At 33.6% G+C, this 16952-nt stretch overlaps 1 protein-coding gene across 1 annotated transcript in view; it reads right to left on the bottom strand.

Annotated features, from left to right (window-relative positions):
* sff (BRSK family serine/threonine-protein kinase sugar-free frosting) overlaps positions 1-16952 on the bottom strand; it is a 214872-nt gene that overhangs the window by 149604 nt on the left and 48316 nt on the right. The window contains exon 2 of the mRNA XM_089088812.1: positions 7108-7202. Within this exon, the coding sequence (XP_088944938.1) occupies positions 7108-7202 (95 nt within the window). The remainder of the gene's footprint in view (positions 1-7107; positions 7203-16952) is intronic.

Raw genomic sequence — 16952 nt, 5'->3', positions numbered from 1 at the left:
CAGTTACCCAAAGGCAGCGGACCAAAAGAAAGGCTATATTTGCTTTTTCGGCTAAAAGTGTGAATAAAATTGCTCAGACTCCTTATCTAGGAGGAATTGCTGCATAAACCAGCAGAACCTTACTCTGGCATTGACCGGGATAAGCATGAAAATCGTGTCCTTAAAATGAGAAGTGCTGTAAGCAAAAAACTGTCTATTTTCCGAAAATGGGACGAGTGTTCGGTTACTTTACCCTATAGAAGGATATATTTACTTTACCCTAAGGTCCTGAGCTATATTATTCACATTTATGCTATTTAATCATGAAGAATTGAATATCTCTGTCATAAGTAAAAAGAAAAACAGGGGTTAAAAACTTATTCAGATATTTATATGAGAGAATAGCAATCTGGCATTCTTGAATTTAGGATCTTTCTAAAGTGCTCACAAGCATTGACTTTATCAGAATCATCTACTTCGGCCAATAATTTCACTGCTTTATTCTGGTGAAAAACGCATGAACCCATTGCTACACGTGTACAACAAGATCCTTCAAACAAGAGAATTCCCAAAATACGGAAATTAGCCATGGTAACCGTAGTTTTTAAACCAAGAAAGCCAGAAGAAAAAACAACATTATTTTCGACCCATAGCACTACTACCAATTCTGTTAAGAACATTTGAGAAAGACATGACAAATTAGCTAGAATGGTTTGCAGAAGCAAACAATATTTTAGCAACACCATAATCAGGATTTAGGAAAGTCAGAAGTGCAGTGGATACTCTCCTGGCACTGGAAAATGCAGTGCGAGATGTCTGGAAAGAGGGTAAAGGTTTGCTAACCTTACTCGTCGATTACGACGGAGCCTTCAACCATGCAAATAAGGAAAAGCTGTGCACCATAATGGGTTAACTGGGCTTTCCAAACGATTTCGTAGGACTCATTTACAAGTACCTGCTAGACAGACTCCTAGTAGTGCAGGCAAATGGAAGAACTTCAAAACAAAGGACGCTAAAAAATGAGACTCCCACGAGGATCTCAGCGCCCTGATACTACCAAGTGCAACATCTCAAAAGGAGAATTTGCATACGATCTCACGGCGTGGATAACATAAAAAAGCCTAGTAGAACTAAATCATGAAATAAAACTTTTTGTAAGGGAATGGGAACATTTCTCACGATCAGGGGAGGCCCAGTGTTAGTAATGAAAACAAAAGCGATGCTCTTTGGCAAGAAATAGATGAACTAACGAAGAGTAGAAATACATGGTACATGGACAGAGTGGAGTTGGTAACAAGTACCAATAAAGTTTGACAAAAAAAAAAACTAATCTGGAAGCAACAGACAGAGCAACTTCAACAATCCTGCATCTCGAGGCTAAATCCTGCATCTTCTCATCCTAAAGAGGCTTGCTGGAACAAACTGGGTGAAACAAGTCAAAACACACTACTAGATTTCATAAAACAATATATACTACCTAAGATAAACTACATAATTGAAGCATTTGCATCCTGCAAGAAGAAAAACCTATCCCAAATGGAAGCTATCAAAAATATACCACCATGCATAGCACTAGAATTACGCCTGCACACACCCACTTAAACGTTCCAAGAAATTGCTGGATTCCCAACTATCCAGGAGAAGGTATGAAGTCAGATGATAAGATGCTTAACCAAAGTACGGTGCATAAAACCATATCAACCAATCTATGAAGTCCTAATTGAGAAGGCAGCAAGAAGTAAGAAAGTCCACATCAGGGCATAAGAAAGCTTCAAGGAAGTATTTTCGACGTAATATCTTAAATTAGGCTTTTTTTTCAAGGCCATACTGTCTGTCTGGGAGAAGCAAATAATTGTTTAGATGGTAATTGGTATATTAAACAAGTAGTGAAAATAAATCGAAAAGTCTGAGCCTTTCGACTACATATGTGGCGGGTGCCATCGGCAGAAATACTAAAGCATTAAAATTAAAACTAACATGTTTATACAGAATAAAATAATATCTTTCGGTCCCCAAATAGTTTACAGTTCCTTTACTAGATGTGTGGACCGGAAGTTATTATTTTGTTCTGTATAGGCCTAAGTATGTTAGTTTTAATTTTAATGCTTTTGTATTTCTGCTGATGACGATTGCTGTACATGTGATCAAAATATACAGACTTTTGTATCTGTTTTCACTGTCTAATAAATGGACCTATCCCCACTTGAACGTTTATTTGTGCTTCGAGGAAGCCATCCCAAATTGTCAGCAGATGCAGATAAAAAATGAAACTTTTTCCACCTAGCTCTCCCTGCATCACAAAAGTGACGAAAGTCAACCCAAGCCTGATAGAAGAACACAAAAACCAGTACCCACAGCGTCAAATAGTCAATCTCTTTATAGCTGAGATGGAGACGAAGTTAAAAACGATTAAGAAGTCCACACAGATGGAGCGGTCGGACACCAAAAGGCTTCCTTGGCAGTTTTTGCACCACAAGATATGTTCAGTCAAGCAAAAAGATTATCAGATGGATCTTGTGTCCTAACAATACAGCTCAGCACCACTTGGAAGCCACCAGAAATCTATAGTCATCCTGGCAATAAAGTCGTCCTGTTCAGACATCAAATTTCAGGAGATACCAAGCCATGTTTGTATCAGAGACAACAAAGAAGTGGATGAGATGGCAGTCAAAGCACTAAATGAACCATCCCCTCACGACAACTGTCCTGCTACCATGCAGGATCTACTATTGAGCCGTCACCCTTTAAAAGATAGTCGCCGTCCAACATCCCCATTCAAAGGAAGAGTGTGGATAGTATTATACTATAGGATAAAAACCTTAACCCTAGTGCTAAAGACTGACCAGTTCAATTGGAAGCAGACAAACAACCCCTATTACAGACTCTGCAACCAAGCATTAGAAAATATCCAGCATATCATCTTAGAATACACCCGACCTGACCATACAAGGAGAAATGGGAAGAATCAAAAATTTGAAGGATCGAACAAATGCACAACTACTCGTCACCCGGAAGCTTCGCCTCAAATACAAAAGACATCTGCCCCCCGATCATTAAGTGCCATTTAGCCAAACAAATTAGCTGAAAACCCTCAGACAAAAGACTAAAAGGAAGTCTACTAGATGACATCAACGTAGCGCATAACAAGATTGATATCGACAACAATTCTTAAGTTTTCGTACTTTTTTAAAATATGTTACAAAATTAATTGCCCCAATTGAGCATTTTTAGCAAATCATAGGAAAATATTGCAATGTAGGCTAATTTCGTTTAAAAATTACTTTAGGAACAGTAGCAAAACCCTAAGTACTTTGTTGCTGCTACTCTTTTTATAAAATTTCCTCTTAGTTTGATTTGATCATTTATTTTCCTCGCTCGAAAAAAGCCTAGAAATACACCCAAAAGAGTTTTAAAAAAGTTAGGATCAACAGATGTTACTGAGATAGATGCTAGAAATTCAAAAAATCTATTACCAATTTACTATGCAAAACATAAAGAGAAGGTGATAACAAGAAAGGCAGAGTGTCAACCACCCACAGAACAACATCAGTCTCTCAGGTAATATTTCACTCGTTCTCAATTGTTGTCCCATTTGCATTTACTGTTTGAAATGTATCGGTGTCAATAATCATTTCATGATTCTTTGTTTTTATGAGATGGTTAGTTTCATTCTTAAGCATGAAGGTGCAGCAAGAAAGTGTATCAAGTGCAGCACTCTCTGTACTGCATTTTATAAAGGTCCAGGCGCACCAAATAGGGGGGAGGGCAATTGCCCCTCTAGACTTGTTAAATACCTTCTTATGTATATTTAATAGCTATTTGCTATGTGCTATATTAAACCAGCAAGACTGGCTAACTAGTCGTTTAAGCCCTTGGCTTGAACAACAAGGAAAAAAAACAAGGAAAATGGTTGCAACCACGATATTCTGCACTGAAAGCATCTTTTTTTCTGTTTCCGTTTTGTACTTAACAAAAACTATTTTTTGAATTAATTTCAATCCTTGTTGCAGGAGTAGGTGCAACCTAGTAAATGGTGGTTAACGAGGTAGCTGCTAATTAAGAGAATTAAGATCTGTGGTTACCCCCTGTTTTAGGTATATGTGCTCCTTTGTGTTGTTCCTTTTTTTTATCTTCATAAGAGAAATCTCTTTTCACCCTTAAAGTCCAAACCCTGCACAATTAGCGTTTCTACTTAATGTGCAAATTCGGAGAGTCTATCCTTTCCTCCGAGACATATCGCTCGCTTTTTCCTCCACCTACACCAGTCAGTACTAGCGTCCGTCACAAAAACTGATTAGTGTTGCCCAAGTGCTGAACACACTCTAATTTGAATTATTTCATGCCTTTTACTGTCAGTGTTTTTAAACAGCACTCAATCACTATTTTATTTGTTAAAAACCAATGCCATTTAGTCTAGCCTCTGTCATGACTATGATTGCTGTTTTTGATAATAAATGATTCTAGGTAAATAGGGAGTTAATTCTTTGACTGGTCATGCAAGATGTTATTGGCATAAAAACTTGCATGAGCATAAATATCTGATTTAGAATTAGACAGGAAAGGGGGACTAATTTACCTTGTATTTTTAATACATGTGTTTGTCAAGTTCTTTTAGGTGTCCCTTTGTTATGTTTTAAATTATCTATCTGAAGATTGATTTTGCTTTGGGTCTTACCACAGTCTAACCAGGCTCATTTCACGGTTGTAATTTTTGTCGTTTTGATTCCCTTTTTTGTTAGTCTTTCTTTTTGAAGACATTTTTATACTTTTGCATGGTTGCTTTTTTGTTGTTTCTGGGTTATTTTGCTTTTTTGCTCCTTTGTTATTTTTTATAACTCTGTATATTGGGTAAAAGATAAATGATTATATTAAATATGGTTATAAAAATATTTCAAGAACAGATGGATATGAAATTTGAGAGTTTAAAATTTAACAATTTAGAAGATGGTAGGTATAATTTTAGGAAAACAGTTTGTGAAGTAAAAGATGGTGTCTTAGGGAGGAAGGTTAAAAACACAGCAAGGAACACTTTAAGTTTGATAGAAAAGAGGAGGGGTTTTTATAAGAAGCATTTGACTGATGGATCATGGAAGAATAAGATGAAAGTAAGGAAAGTAGAAAAGGTATTAAAATATGAATTAAGGAAGTGGAGGTCAAGAAAAAAATTATCGAAGATCTAGAGGATGTAGTAGGCGGCATAATAGTAAAATATGGTATTGCCATGGCACGTGAAAAAATTGAGAGGAAATAGTTAGTCTGGACTTGCCCCAGTTAAAGATAGGAATAGGGCATCAATTAGTGATAAAGAAAGAATTAAAGAGAGATGGGCAGAACATTTTGAGAATGTATTAAGCCGTGATAAAATTAAAGAAAATGGTATAGAACAAAATGAAAATTTTTATTACAATTAGGAAGTGAAAGAAAATTTATTTTGCAGAATTAGAGACAGTACTAAAAGGATTAATAATAATAATACCTTAGGTGCTGATAGTGTAGGCAATATGATTTTGAGTATAGTGGTTGTAAAGTTAGACACAAATTACTGAAGATTATAAATATTATTTTTGAAAAAGAGGAAGTACCAAGCACTTTTAGGGAAATTTATAAGAAAGATGATAAGAGTGAATTGGGTAACTATAGAGGCATTAACTTGGATTCAGTAGGAAGCAAATTACTTAGTATGATGATACTTTGACGCCTGACTCATTAGACTCCTTTAGTCCTCAGTTTAAACACGTTTATTAAATCAAGAACAGGTGTTTGATTCAGCAGATGGAAGAGCTTTATTGAAGTTCCTTGTATGGTATACCAGATAAATACGCTGGAGTGATATTGCTGCAGTTAAGGTAGGAAATGAGGTTAATAGCTGGTTTGGTATTGAATCAGGAGTTAAGCAGGATTTTATCCTCATTTATATGGATTACTTTCATTGGACTTTGTCCTGAATAACGCGGCAATAGCTTCAGGAGAGCATGGGATCAAATGGGAAGATAAAACTCTCCTAGACTTAGATTATGTAGATAATCTAAAATGTTAGCATAATGAATGAATTCTTGGAGGTTTTGAGAGATCAGCAAGCAAGAATACATACGAAAATTGATATTAAGAAGACTAATTTGCTTAGACTAGGAATAAATCAAAGCGAAGAGGTGATGTTGGGCAATGTTAGTTACATGGGTAGCATTATTAGTAAAGATGGTTGATGATGGTTGATGCAGTGATGACGTAAAAATTAGAATAGCTAAGGACCAGGGTGTTTTTTCGCAGTTAAAATGAACTTGGAAGAATAAGAAGATAAGTCGGTCTATAAACCATGACTATAACATTGGAAGCTACAGTAATAAAAGTGGTCAACCATGATTCTGAAACGTGGGTGTTTTGAAAGACAGGGGAGGATTTGTTATATTTTTTCCAAAAAAAAATTGTCTACTAATAATTCTGGGTACCCATTTACCTAATCATATACCAAACAACAAGCTGTATGAAAAATGAGCTTCCACGCCACTATTTAGGGCTATAAATGACAGAAAGATTGAGATGCTTAGGACGCGTCTTGCATATGAAGAATGGCAGATTGCCAAAGATTGTTCTTTTTGGTCATACATACAGGGTCAAACAAGAAGTCGGTCGTCCCTGAATGAATGGGAAGAGGTCACAAGGAAGGATTTAAAGGAGATTGGAACTTCTTGTGAAAGAGTCTTGAATAGATTGGGGTAGAGGAGCAGCATGCACAGCTGTATTAGCCTCAGGCAGCTTGGTGCTACACTGAGTTGTTAGTAGTGGATAATAAATTAATATTAAACATATCTATAAACTATATTAATGATTAATGATTACAAATTAAACTTTTAGAGAGTGCAGTGCCAACAGACACCATTCTACAGATACCCAATAGGCTACTGGAACCTCTTGCAACAACCAATGTTAAAAAGTACAGCCAATCATAAAACAAATAATTTGCATCAGTCTAACTTATACAAGACAAAAATTAATCGATTTTTTTCCTTTCAAAATACAAAAAAAATATTATTTCTTATTTGGCAACCGGTAATAAAGGTTACATTGGTATTTCTTTGTTGGGGGGGGGGGTGTCTTGGGGGCCAGGAGACACAAATGATCAAGCCTTACCTTTTGAAGGACAGAATCACTAAGTTTCTCCCTATTTATAATTTTGATGGCCACCTTTTTAGATGAGACACAATGGATGCCGAGCTTTACAAGTCCTGAAAAAACAATTGTGTTATTTATTGAGTAACGCTACGGTGTCTAAAGCTAAAAGACATAAACTGAGGAATTTCGAGATTATTGTCTTCCATTATAAGGCAAAAAAAATCATAATAAACTGTTGATTTTAATTCAAAGGAACAGCGTTTTTACTATTCCTCCAACATCACCAACAAACTATTGCATCTAATCAGCACCAAGCACTAATTTGTAACATAATATGATAGATAATGTATGTTTATTAATTAAATCGAAATAATGGTAAGCCAAATTTGTTTTTCATTACACAACATATATGGTATTTTTATAGGTGGTTTAGGTAGTGTACTGCGATTAATGGAAGGCAGCACTTGGCAAAGAACTCTTGAAGTTCAACGATGTGGATGCTTCAACTGCTTTCATTTAAATGAGAAAAAAAGTTCTTTTCTGATGGAAGCAGAGGGAAGTTCAAACGTAAAATGAACAAAAATTATTGTTTCACAGTTTATGTAAAACATATCTGCAAAACTGGTTTAAATAAACTGACACGCGATATTTCCTTATATTTTTGATGAATTCTGGAAAATCAGCAATTTACTGAAAATACAAAACAGAATTAGGAGCAGACAAGTCCATAAGTACCATGCAGAAAATAAACGACTAATTCATAAGGCTCTCAATAGTCTTTCACCAGACATGAAATCAATAAATTTTAGTATGCAATTTTAATTCTCTATAAAACTCACACAAGCTCATTTTTCAGTAAAGCACTAGTTTCTCAGAATTCTAAAAATATAGAGAAATACTCCAGGTCAGTTTATCTTAACCAGTTTTAAAGATATATGTTACATAAACTGCGAAGCAATAATTTTTATTCATTTAACAATTGAGCTTCGCTCTTTGCTTCCATCTGAAAAAGCTTTGTTTTTTATTATTAATTTGTGTTCATTTGTGGGCTTTTTAAATATACACAATAAACCCATAGGAAAAGGTTTTTGTCTAAAGGTGACCTGAGTTTTGTTAAAATAGGGAATTAAATATAAGTTTTACTTCGTGCCTCTATTAAATTTCCCTAAAAACAAATCTGGAATTTTGTCACATAAAGAGTCTATGGAGTATATTATCCCTGGTATCTTTGAGGAGTTGCAGATTAAAAGTTCAATTATTTATGAAATATTGCTATGTATGAAACCTACAGATATTTTAAAAAACTCTAGAAATTAAAAGAATTTTTGACGTGTATCCAAATTAAAATAATTTATAGAAATTCCTGTTAGTATTAATGCAATTTTTCTACCGTAATGGTTCGAAATTTTTCAATTTCTCATAAGAAACTATACTTCTGTTATTTTTACTTCTTGGAAATTTGTCAGAACTAACCATCAAAATGAATTTATTATCAAGGATACAAGGATAAAACAAGAAACTTCTCCGAATTTAGGGCGGCAATGCCATGCTCTTGCCTCAAATGACGGGCCTATGTGACGTCAAACCAGTGACCAATTCCTGTACGCCCTAACGGGGTTGGGGAAGCAAAACCTTAACTGCAAAAACTTAGCATGGTTACACATTCAAACGCTCCTATGATGTCCCAGTGTCTCGCAAGCCCAGGATAAAAAAAAAAAAAAACGCACATCAAGGTTCCAAACTCTTTTTGATATTCCTGTATTTTAGTACTTCAGCTTTACTGTTAGGACAAACATAGACAAGAATTTTTCATTATGCCCGAATAAGTTTTGAATTTAAGAGAAAATGCTGAATTTAAGAGAAAATACTCTGGAATCGGTTATAATTTGTTTATTTTGAGTTAGAAAACTACGATGTAGGTATATTCTAATTAAATATCTAATATTTAGAGGTGATTAGGGGTTAGGTTAGGTATTTAATATAATGCGTTCTGTGCGGTCTGATTTCCATAATTCTTTGACATAGTTACCATAACTTTGTTTCTAAAGTATTATATTATCATTATGTTTTGGTGTATTTCATTTAGATTAACATAACTTCAATTCTTGGGTGTGTTCCGTTTAACAGACAAGTACCTTTTTGACCATGGATATTACAATGGTACATGAAAACGTCCCACTGTTTGGCACAATAAGCATTCTTACGATGGTGCAAGTCAACATTAGCTTTCAAATGAGCCCTTAAACAGCTGTCTAAGATGTTTCGGTGCTCTGCTACTAATAGAGAAAAAAAAATAATAAAAAAGAGACACATCAGCGTTTCAAGCTCTTTTCCAAAAATATGTTTTCATGGTTAACTTTTACTTTTAACAGTTGTAATTCCAAAATCAAATTTAAATAATTTCTCATTAGGTAGTTGTTGGTTGTTTTCTTCTCTTTTTTTTCAGAGCACATACACAAGTTGCCCTTTACTGCACTCGCCATTACTCGTCACTAATCCAACAGTTCGTAGTAACGAACTGTAAGTAAGAAGCAATCCCAGCTAATACTAACCAAAATATTAAAAAAAAGCTAAGATGCACATAACAAATATATGATACATACATAACGAAAATTGTATTTTAATAGTGATTTCGAATATTAAAAATCCATCAAATTTAAATCCCCCTCCTAATAAATATTTGAAGAGATGCAATTAAGGGTTGATTATCATTCTAAAAGCATTGCTGCACAAATATTAAATTTGAATGTAAAAAATGGCGGTTGAAAGAAAGTAGTATCCTTCTTCACATTTAAAAGAGCCTTGAATCAAACATCTTGAAGCAGAAAACTGTAAGTAATGAGCAACCTTTATCAATTGAAAGTAAATTTCTTAAAAAGAAGTTTTGATCACAATGTATGCAACATAAAAAGATATTATTGGTAAATCGGTAACCTAATGATTCGAAATATACAAAATGTGCTATTTTAAAGCTGCTCATCATTGACATTAGCATTGTGGAATATTGGTATAAATCATGGTTGCAGCGGTAGCTGCAACCTAGTAAAGAGCGAACAACAGCCAATAGTAACCAAAAGTTAAGAAAAATGTTTTGAAAAAAAACTGCCATGTGAAAAAAATTGCCATGTGACACTGATTCAGGAATAGTAACTGTTATTTTGATTTGTCTTAAAAGTAAAAGTTTATTGCAAAAAGAAATGTATGGTGATCTCGAAAAAAGCCTGAAACTCCTCAAAAATTACGTCAGATCAAAATGAAAAGTGTACCATTGGAATCAGCATGGTGTAAAACATTGTATAGGGTTATTAATGGTTCATTCAAAAGCTATTTCTAATATCTACGTACTTTTTTTAATTTCTGCCATCTGTAAGTGCCATATGGCACTAAAATGGCACTTTTCGCGCCATTTCTCAAGGGATGGCACTAGCAAGCTACCAGAACATCGTAGACAGATTCATTTAAAAGATATTGCTCATATCTACGTTCTTCTTATAAATTCCACCATCTGCAAGTTCCTAATGGCACTAAAAATGGCACTTTTGGTGCAATGTGTCAAGTGGAAAAACTGTGGCTATTCAGCTAGTAGAACTTATAAGAGTTATGTTTAATGGCTTTTTTGAAGCTATTGCTCATATCTACGTGCTTTTTTTTTAATCAATTCTACCATTCTTAATTGTGATATAGCCCTGAGACATTTCTTAAGTGGAAAAGCTCTGAAGTACAAAACAGGTACTATTGTAATAGTTATGTTCCAGAACCCTTAACTGGAGGCTTACAGGAACTGGACACTTTTGCTCATATCTACGTGCTTTTTATCAATTCTACCATTCGTAAGTGAGCACAGAAAGCAACACTTTTGGTACCAGTAGTGTTATATTAATATCTCCGAGCAGAGTGTCTCCCCATATAGGTATGACAGTTCCGAGCAGAGTGTCTCCCCATATAGCTTTAATATCTCCGAGCAGAGTGTCTCCCCATATAGGTATAAAAGTTCCGCGCAGAGTGTCTCCCCTTATAGCTTTAATATCTCCGAGCAGAGTGTCCCACCATATAGCTATAATATAAGGTAGCAGAGTGTCCCCACCATATAGCTACACTGCTTACAAGCGGAAAGTCCCCCCCCCCCCGCCATACAAGCAGACAGTAGTTTTTTTGTATGGATGTTTTATTGTATGAATATATGGATTTTTAATTTTAATAGTCATTTTTAATGTCATTTTATTGTACTCTAATGATGATATTTTTCTTTTCCAATGATACGATTTTTTACATTCTAAGTATCTTCCCATTGATTTTTATGAAATTTGTGTTTGATGTAGGAATCGAACGTGAGACCCGTGAATTCCTAAGGTAAAAGAACGACACTTTAATCGACTGAACCAACAAGCCATTGAACATATTATGATTTTAGAAATACATCCAATGTATTGTTTCTGGGACATTGCCCAACTGATGTTAAGCGTCACAATATCGTAAGAGGTTCATTCCATTGAACTGGAACAAGTTCAAGCACATTCTATTTATCAATTGTATTTTTGATAGGTGTTAAAAGTGACCTGTTTCGGGGCATTTTTATGGCATCATCGTGAGAATATGCATACCACGATGATTTGAGATGCATACTAGACAAACAATTTCTTCTGATACTTGGGCCCCAAGTCCTACCCCTATCCCTCCACCCCCTCCCCCTCCTCCCTCCCACCAACACCCCCCCCCCCCCCAGCTTTTTTTTGTAACTTTTTTTAACTTTTTTTTTTACTTTTTTTAACTTTTTTTTTTACTTTTTTTAACTTTTTTTTAACTTTTTTTTATGGTCATTGTACTGTCTGCTTGTACCTTGGTTTACCTTTTCACAGTTACATTCTCATGATTTTTTAAAGTTCATTTTGAATTTCTTACACTGAAATGCAAGAGTTGGATTATTTCAGTAGTGTTTTGTTGTGGTTTACCTTGTCACAGTTACATTCTCTTGATTTTTCAAAGTTCATTTTGGATTTCTTTCGTTGAAATGCAAGAGTTGGAATATTTCAGTAGTGTTTTATCATGGTTTACCTTGTCACAGTTACATTCTCTTAATTTTTCAAAGTTCACTTTGAATTTCTTCCGTTGAAATGCAAGAGTTGGAATATTTCAGTGGTGTTTTGTTGTGCTTTACCATGTCACAGTTACATTCTCTTGATTTTTCAAAGTTCATTTTGGATTTCTTTCGTTGAAAGGCAAGAGTTGGAATATTTCAGTAGTATTTTGTCATGGTTTACCTTGTCACAGTTACATTCTCTTAATTTTTCAAAGTTCATTTTGAATTTCTTTCGTTGAAATGCAAGAGTTGGAATATTTCAGTGGTGTTTCGTCGTGCTTTACCTTGTCACACATTCTCTTGATTTTTCAAAGTTCATTTTGAATTTCTTTCGTTGAAATGCAAGAGTTGGAATATTTCAGTAGTGTTTTGTCATTGTTTACAATGTCCCAGTTACATTCTCTTGATTTTTCAAAGTTCATTTTGAATTTCTTTCATTTTTGATTTTTACATTCTCTTGATTTTTCAAAGTTCATTTTTAATTTATTTCTTGAAATGCAAGAGTTGGAATATTTCAGTAGTGTTTTGTCGTGGTTTACCATGTCACAGTTACATTCTCTTGATTTTTCAAAGTTCATTTTGAATTTCTTTCGTGAAATGCAAGAGTTGGAATATTTCAATAGTGTTTTGTCGTGGTTTACCTTGTCACAGTGACATTCTCTTGATTTTTTAAAGTTCATCTTGAATTTCCTTCGTTGATATGCAAGAGTTGGAATATTTCAGTAGTGTTTTGTCGTGGTTTAACGTCTCACAGTCACATTCTCTTGATTTTTCAAAGCTCATTGTGGATTTCTTTCATTGAAATGTGTTTTGTTGTGCTTTACCTTGTCACAGTTACATTCTCTTGATTTTTCAGTTCATTTTGGATTTCTTCCGTTGAAATGCAAGAGTTGAAATATTTCAGTAGTGTTTTGTCGTGGTTTACCGTGTCACAGTTACATTCTCTTGATTTTTTCAAAGTTCATTGTGGATTTCTTTCATTGAAATGTGTTTTGTTGTGCTTTACCTTGTCATAGTTACATTCTCTTGATTTTTCGAAGTTCATTTTGGATTTCTTTCGTCGAAATGCAAGAGTTGGAATATTTCAGTAGTGTTTTGTCGTGGTTTACCTTGTCACAGTGACATTCTCTTGATTTTTGAAAGTTCATCTTGAATTTCTTTCGTTGAAATGCAAGAGTTGAAATATTTCAGTAGTGTTTTGTTGTGCTTTACCTTGTCACAGTTACATTCTCTTGATTTTTCAAAGTTCATTTTGGATTTCTTTCGTAAAATGCAAGAGTTGGAATATTTCAGTAGTGTTTTATCGTGGTTTACCTTGTCACAGTTACATTCTCTTGATTTTCAAAGTTCATTTTGAATTTCTTTTGCGAAATACAAGTGCTGGAATATTTCAGTAGTGTTTCGTCAAGGTTTACCTTGTCACAGTTACATTCTCTAGATTTTTCAAAGTTCATTTTGTATTTCTTTCATTGAAATGAATGAGTTGGAATATTTCAGTAGTGTTTTGTCATGGTTTAACTTGTCACAGTTACATTCACTTGATTTTTAAAAGTTCATTTTGAATTTCTTTCATTGAAATGCAAGAGTTAGAATATTTCGGTGATTTTTTGTCGTGGTTTACCTTGTCACAGTTACATTCTCTTGATTTTTCAAAGTTCATTTTGAATTTCTTTCACTGATATGCAAGAGTTGGAATATTTCAAGTGTTTTGTTGTCGTTTACCTAGTCCCTGTTACATTCTCTTGATTTTTCAAACTTCATTTTGGATTTCTTTCATTGAAATGCAATAGTTGGAATATTTCAGTAGTGTTTTGATTAGGTTAGGTTAGGTTAGCCTACGTCCGCGCGCGTACGTAGGCTAACCTAACCTAATCAAAACACTACTGAAATATTCCAACTCTTGCATTTCAATGAAAGAAATCCAAAATGAACTTAAAAAAATCAAGAAAATGTAACAGTGACTAGGTAATCCACAACAAAACACTATTGAAATATTCCAACTCTTGCAGTTCAATGCAAGAAATTCAAAATGAACTTTGAAAAATCAATAGAATGTAACTGTGACAAGGTAAACAACGACAAAACATCACCGAAATATTCCAACTCTTGCATTTCAATGAAAAAAATTAAAAATGAACTTTGAAAAATCCAGAGTTGCATTTCAACGAAAGAAATCCAAAATGAACTTTGAAAAAAAAGAGAATGTAAGTGTGACAAGGTAAACCACAACAAAACACTACTGAAATAATCCAACTCTTGCATTTCAATGAAAGAAATTCAAAATGAACTTTGAAAAATCAAGAGAATGTATCTGTGACATGTTAAACTAATAAAAAACGCTTCTTGAATTTTAAGACTCATTAAGTTCATATAAATAAATTCAAAATGTACATACGATAAGTTAAACAATAACATAAAACTTATGAAATAATCCAATTCTTGCATTTCAATGAAAAAAATTTTTGAAAAATCAAGAGAATGTAACTGTGACATGGTAAACCATGACAAAACACTACTGAAAAATTCCAACTCTTGCATTTCAAAGAAAGAAATTCAAAATGAACTACGAAAAATCAAGAGAATGTAACTGTGACAAGGTAAACCAAGACAAAACACTACTGAAATATTCCAACTCTTTCATTTCAAAGAAATAAATACAAAATGAACTATGAAAATTAAAGATAATGTAACTTTGACATAGTAAACTACGACAGAACACCACTGAAATATTTCAACTCTTGCATTTCAATGAAAGAAATTCAAAATGAACTTTGAAAAATCATGAGAATGTATCTGTGACAAGGTAAACCACGACAAAAAAATACTGAAATGTTCTGACTCTTTCATTTCAAGGAAAGAAATCCAAAAATGAACTTTGAAAAATCAAGAGAATGTAACTGTGAAAGTGTAAACCACTACAAAACACTACTGAAATATTCCAGCTCTTGCATTTCAACGAGAGAAATCCAAAATGAACTTTCAAAAATCAAGAGAATGTAACTGTGAAAAGGTAAACCACGATAAAACACTATTGAAATACTCCAACTCTTGCATTTCACGAAAGAAATTCAAAATGAACTTTGAATAATCTTGAGAATGTAAATATGACAAGGTAAACCACGACAAAACACTACCGAAATATTCCAACTCTTGCGTTTCAACGAAAGAAATTCAAAATGAACTTTGAAAAATCAAGAGAATGTAACTGTGACAAGGTAAACCATGATAAAACACTACTGAAATATTCCAACTCTTGCATTTCAACGAAAGAAATTCAAAATGAACTACGAAAAATTAAGAGAATGTAATTGAGACATTATAAATCATGACAAAACTCTACTGAAATATTCCAACTCTACCATTTCAACAATATGTATTCAAAATGAAAATTAAAAAATTAAGATAATGTAACTGTGACAATGTATACCGTGAAAACACACTAGTGAAAGATTCAAACTTTGGAATTTCAAAGAAATAAATTCAAAATGAACATTGAAAAATCAATAGAATGTAACTGTGATAATGTAAACCATAACATAACACTACTGAAATATTTCAACTCTTGCATTTCAACGAAAGAAATCCAAAATGAACTTCCAAAAATCAAGAGAATGTAAATGTGACAAGGTAAACCACGACGAAATACTACTGAAATATTCCAATTCTTGCATTTCAACGAGAGAAATCCAAAATGAACTTTAAAAAATCAAGAGAATGTAACTGTGAAAAGGTAAACCACGATAACACACTATTGAAATATTCCAACTCTTGAATTTCACGAAAGAAATTCAAAATGAACTTTGAAAAATCAAGAGAATGTAACTGTGACATGGTAAACCACGACAAAACACTACTGAAATATTCCAACTCTTGCATTTCATGAAAGAAATTCAAAATGAACTTTGAAAAATCAAGAGAATGTAAAAATCCAGAATGAAATAAATCCAAACTGAACCGTTAAAAATCTTAATATTTTAATAGGAATAAGAGACCACGACAAAACACTGCTGAAATATTCCAACTCTTGCATTTAAACGAAAGAAATTCAAATTTAACTTTGAAAAATTAAGATAATTTAACCGAGGCATGGTAAACCATAACAGAACACAACTGAAATATTCCAACTCTTGCATGTCAAGGAAAGAAATTCAAAAAGAACTTTGAAAAATGAAGAGAATGTAACTGTGACAAGGTAAACCACGACCAAACACTACTGAAATAATCCAACTCTTGAATTTCAATGAAAGAAATTCAAAATGAACTTTGAAATATCAAGAGAATGTAACTGTGACATGGTAAACCACGACAAAACACTACTGAAATATTCCAACTCTTGCATTTCACGAAAGAAATTCAAAATGAACTTTGAAAGATCAAGAGAATGTAACTGTGACAAGGTAAAGCACAACAAAACACTACTGAAATATTCCAACTCTTGCATTTCAACGAAAGAAATCCAAAACGAACTTTGAAAAATCAAGATAATGTAACAGTGACAAGGTAAAGCACAACAAGACACTACTGAAATATTCCAACTCTTTCATTTCAACGAAAGATATTCAAAATTAACTTTTAAAAATCAAGGGAATGTAAACATCCAAAATGAACTTTGAACAATCAAGAGAATTTAAATGTGACAAGGTAAACCATAACACATCACTATTGGAATATTCCAACTCTTGCATTTCAACGAAAGAAATCCAAAATAAACTTTGAAAAATCAAGAGAATGTAACTGTGACAAGGTAAACCACGACGAAACACTACTGAAATATTCCAACTCTTGC

This window comes from Artemia sp. Qi Xiang Cuo, chromosome 5 (genome assembly GCF_049724085.1).
Source record: "Artemia sp. Qi Xiang Cuo chromosome 5, ASM4972408v1, whole genome shotgun sequence".
NCBI classification, from domain to species: Eukaryota; Metazoa; Arthropoda; class Branchiopoda; order Anostraca; family Artemiidae; genus Artemia; species Artemia sp. Qi Xiang Cuo.
Note: the sequence above shows the minus strand (reverse complement) of the source record. Positions and strands in the feature narration are given on the sequence as shown.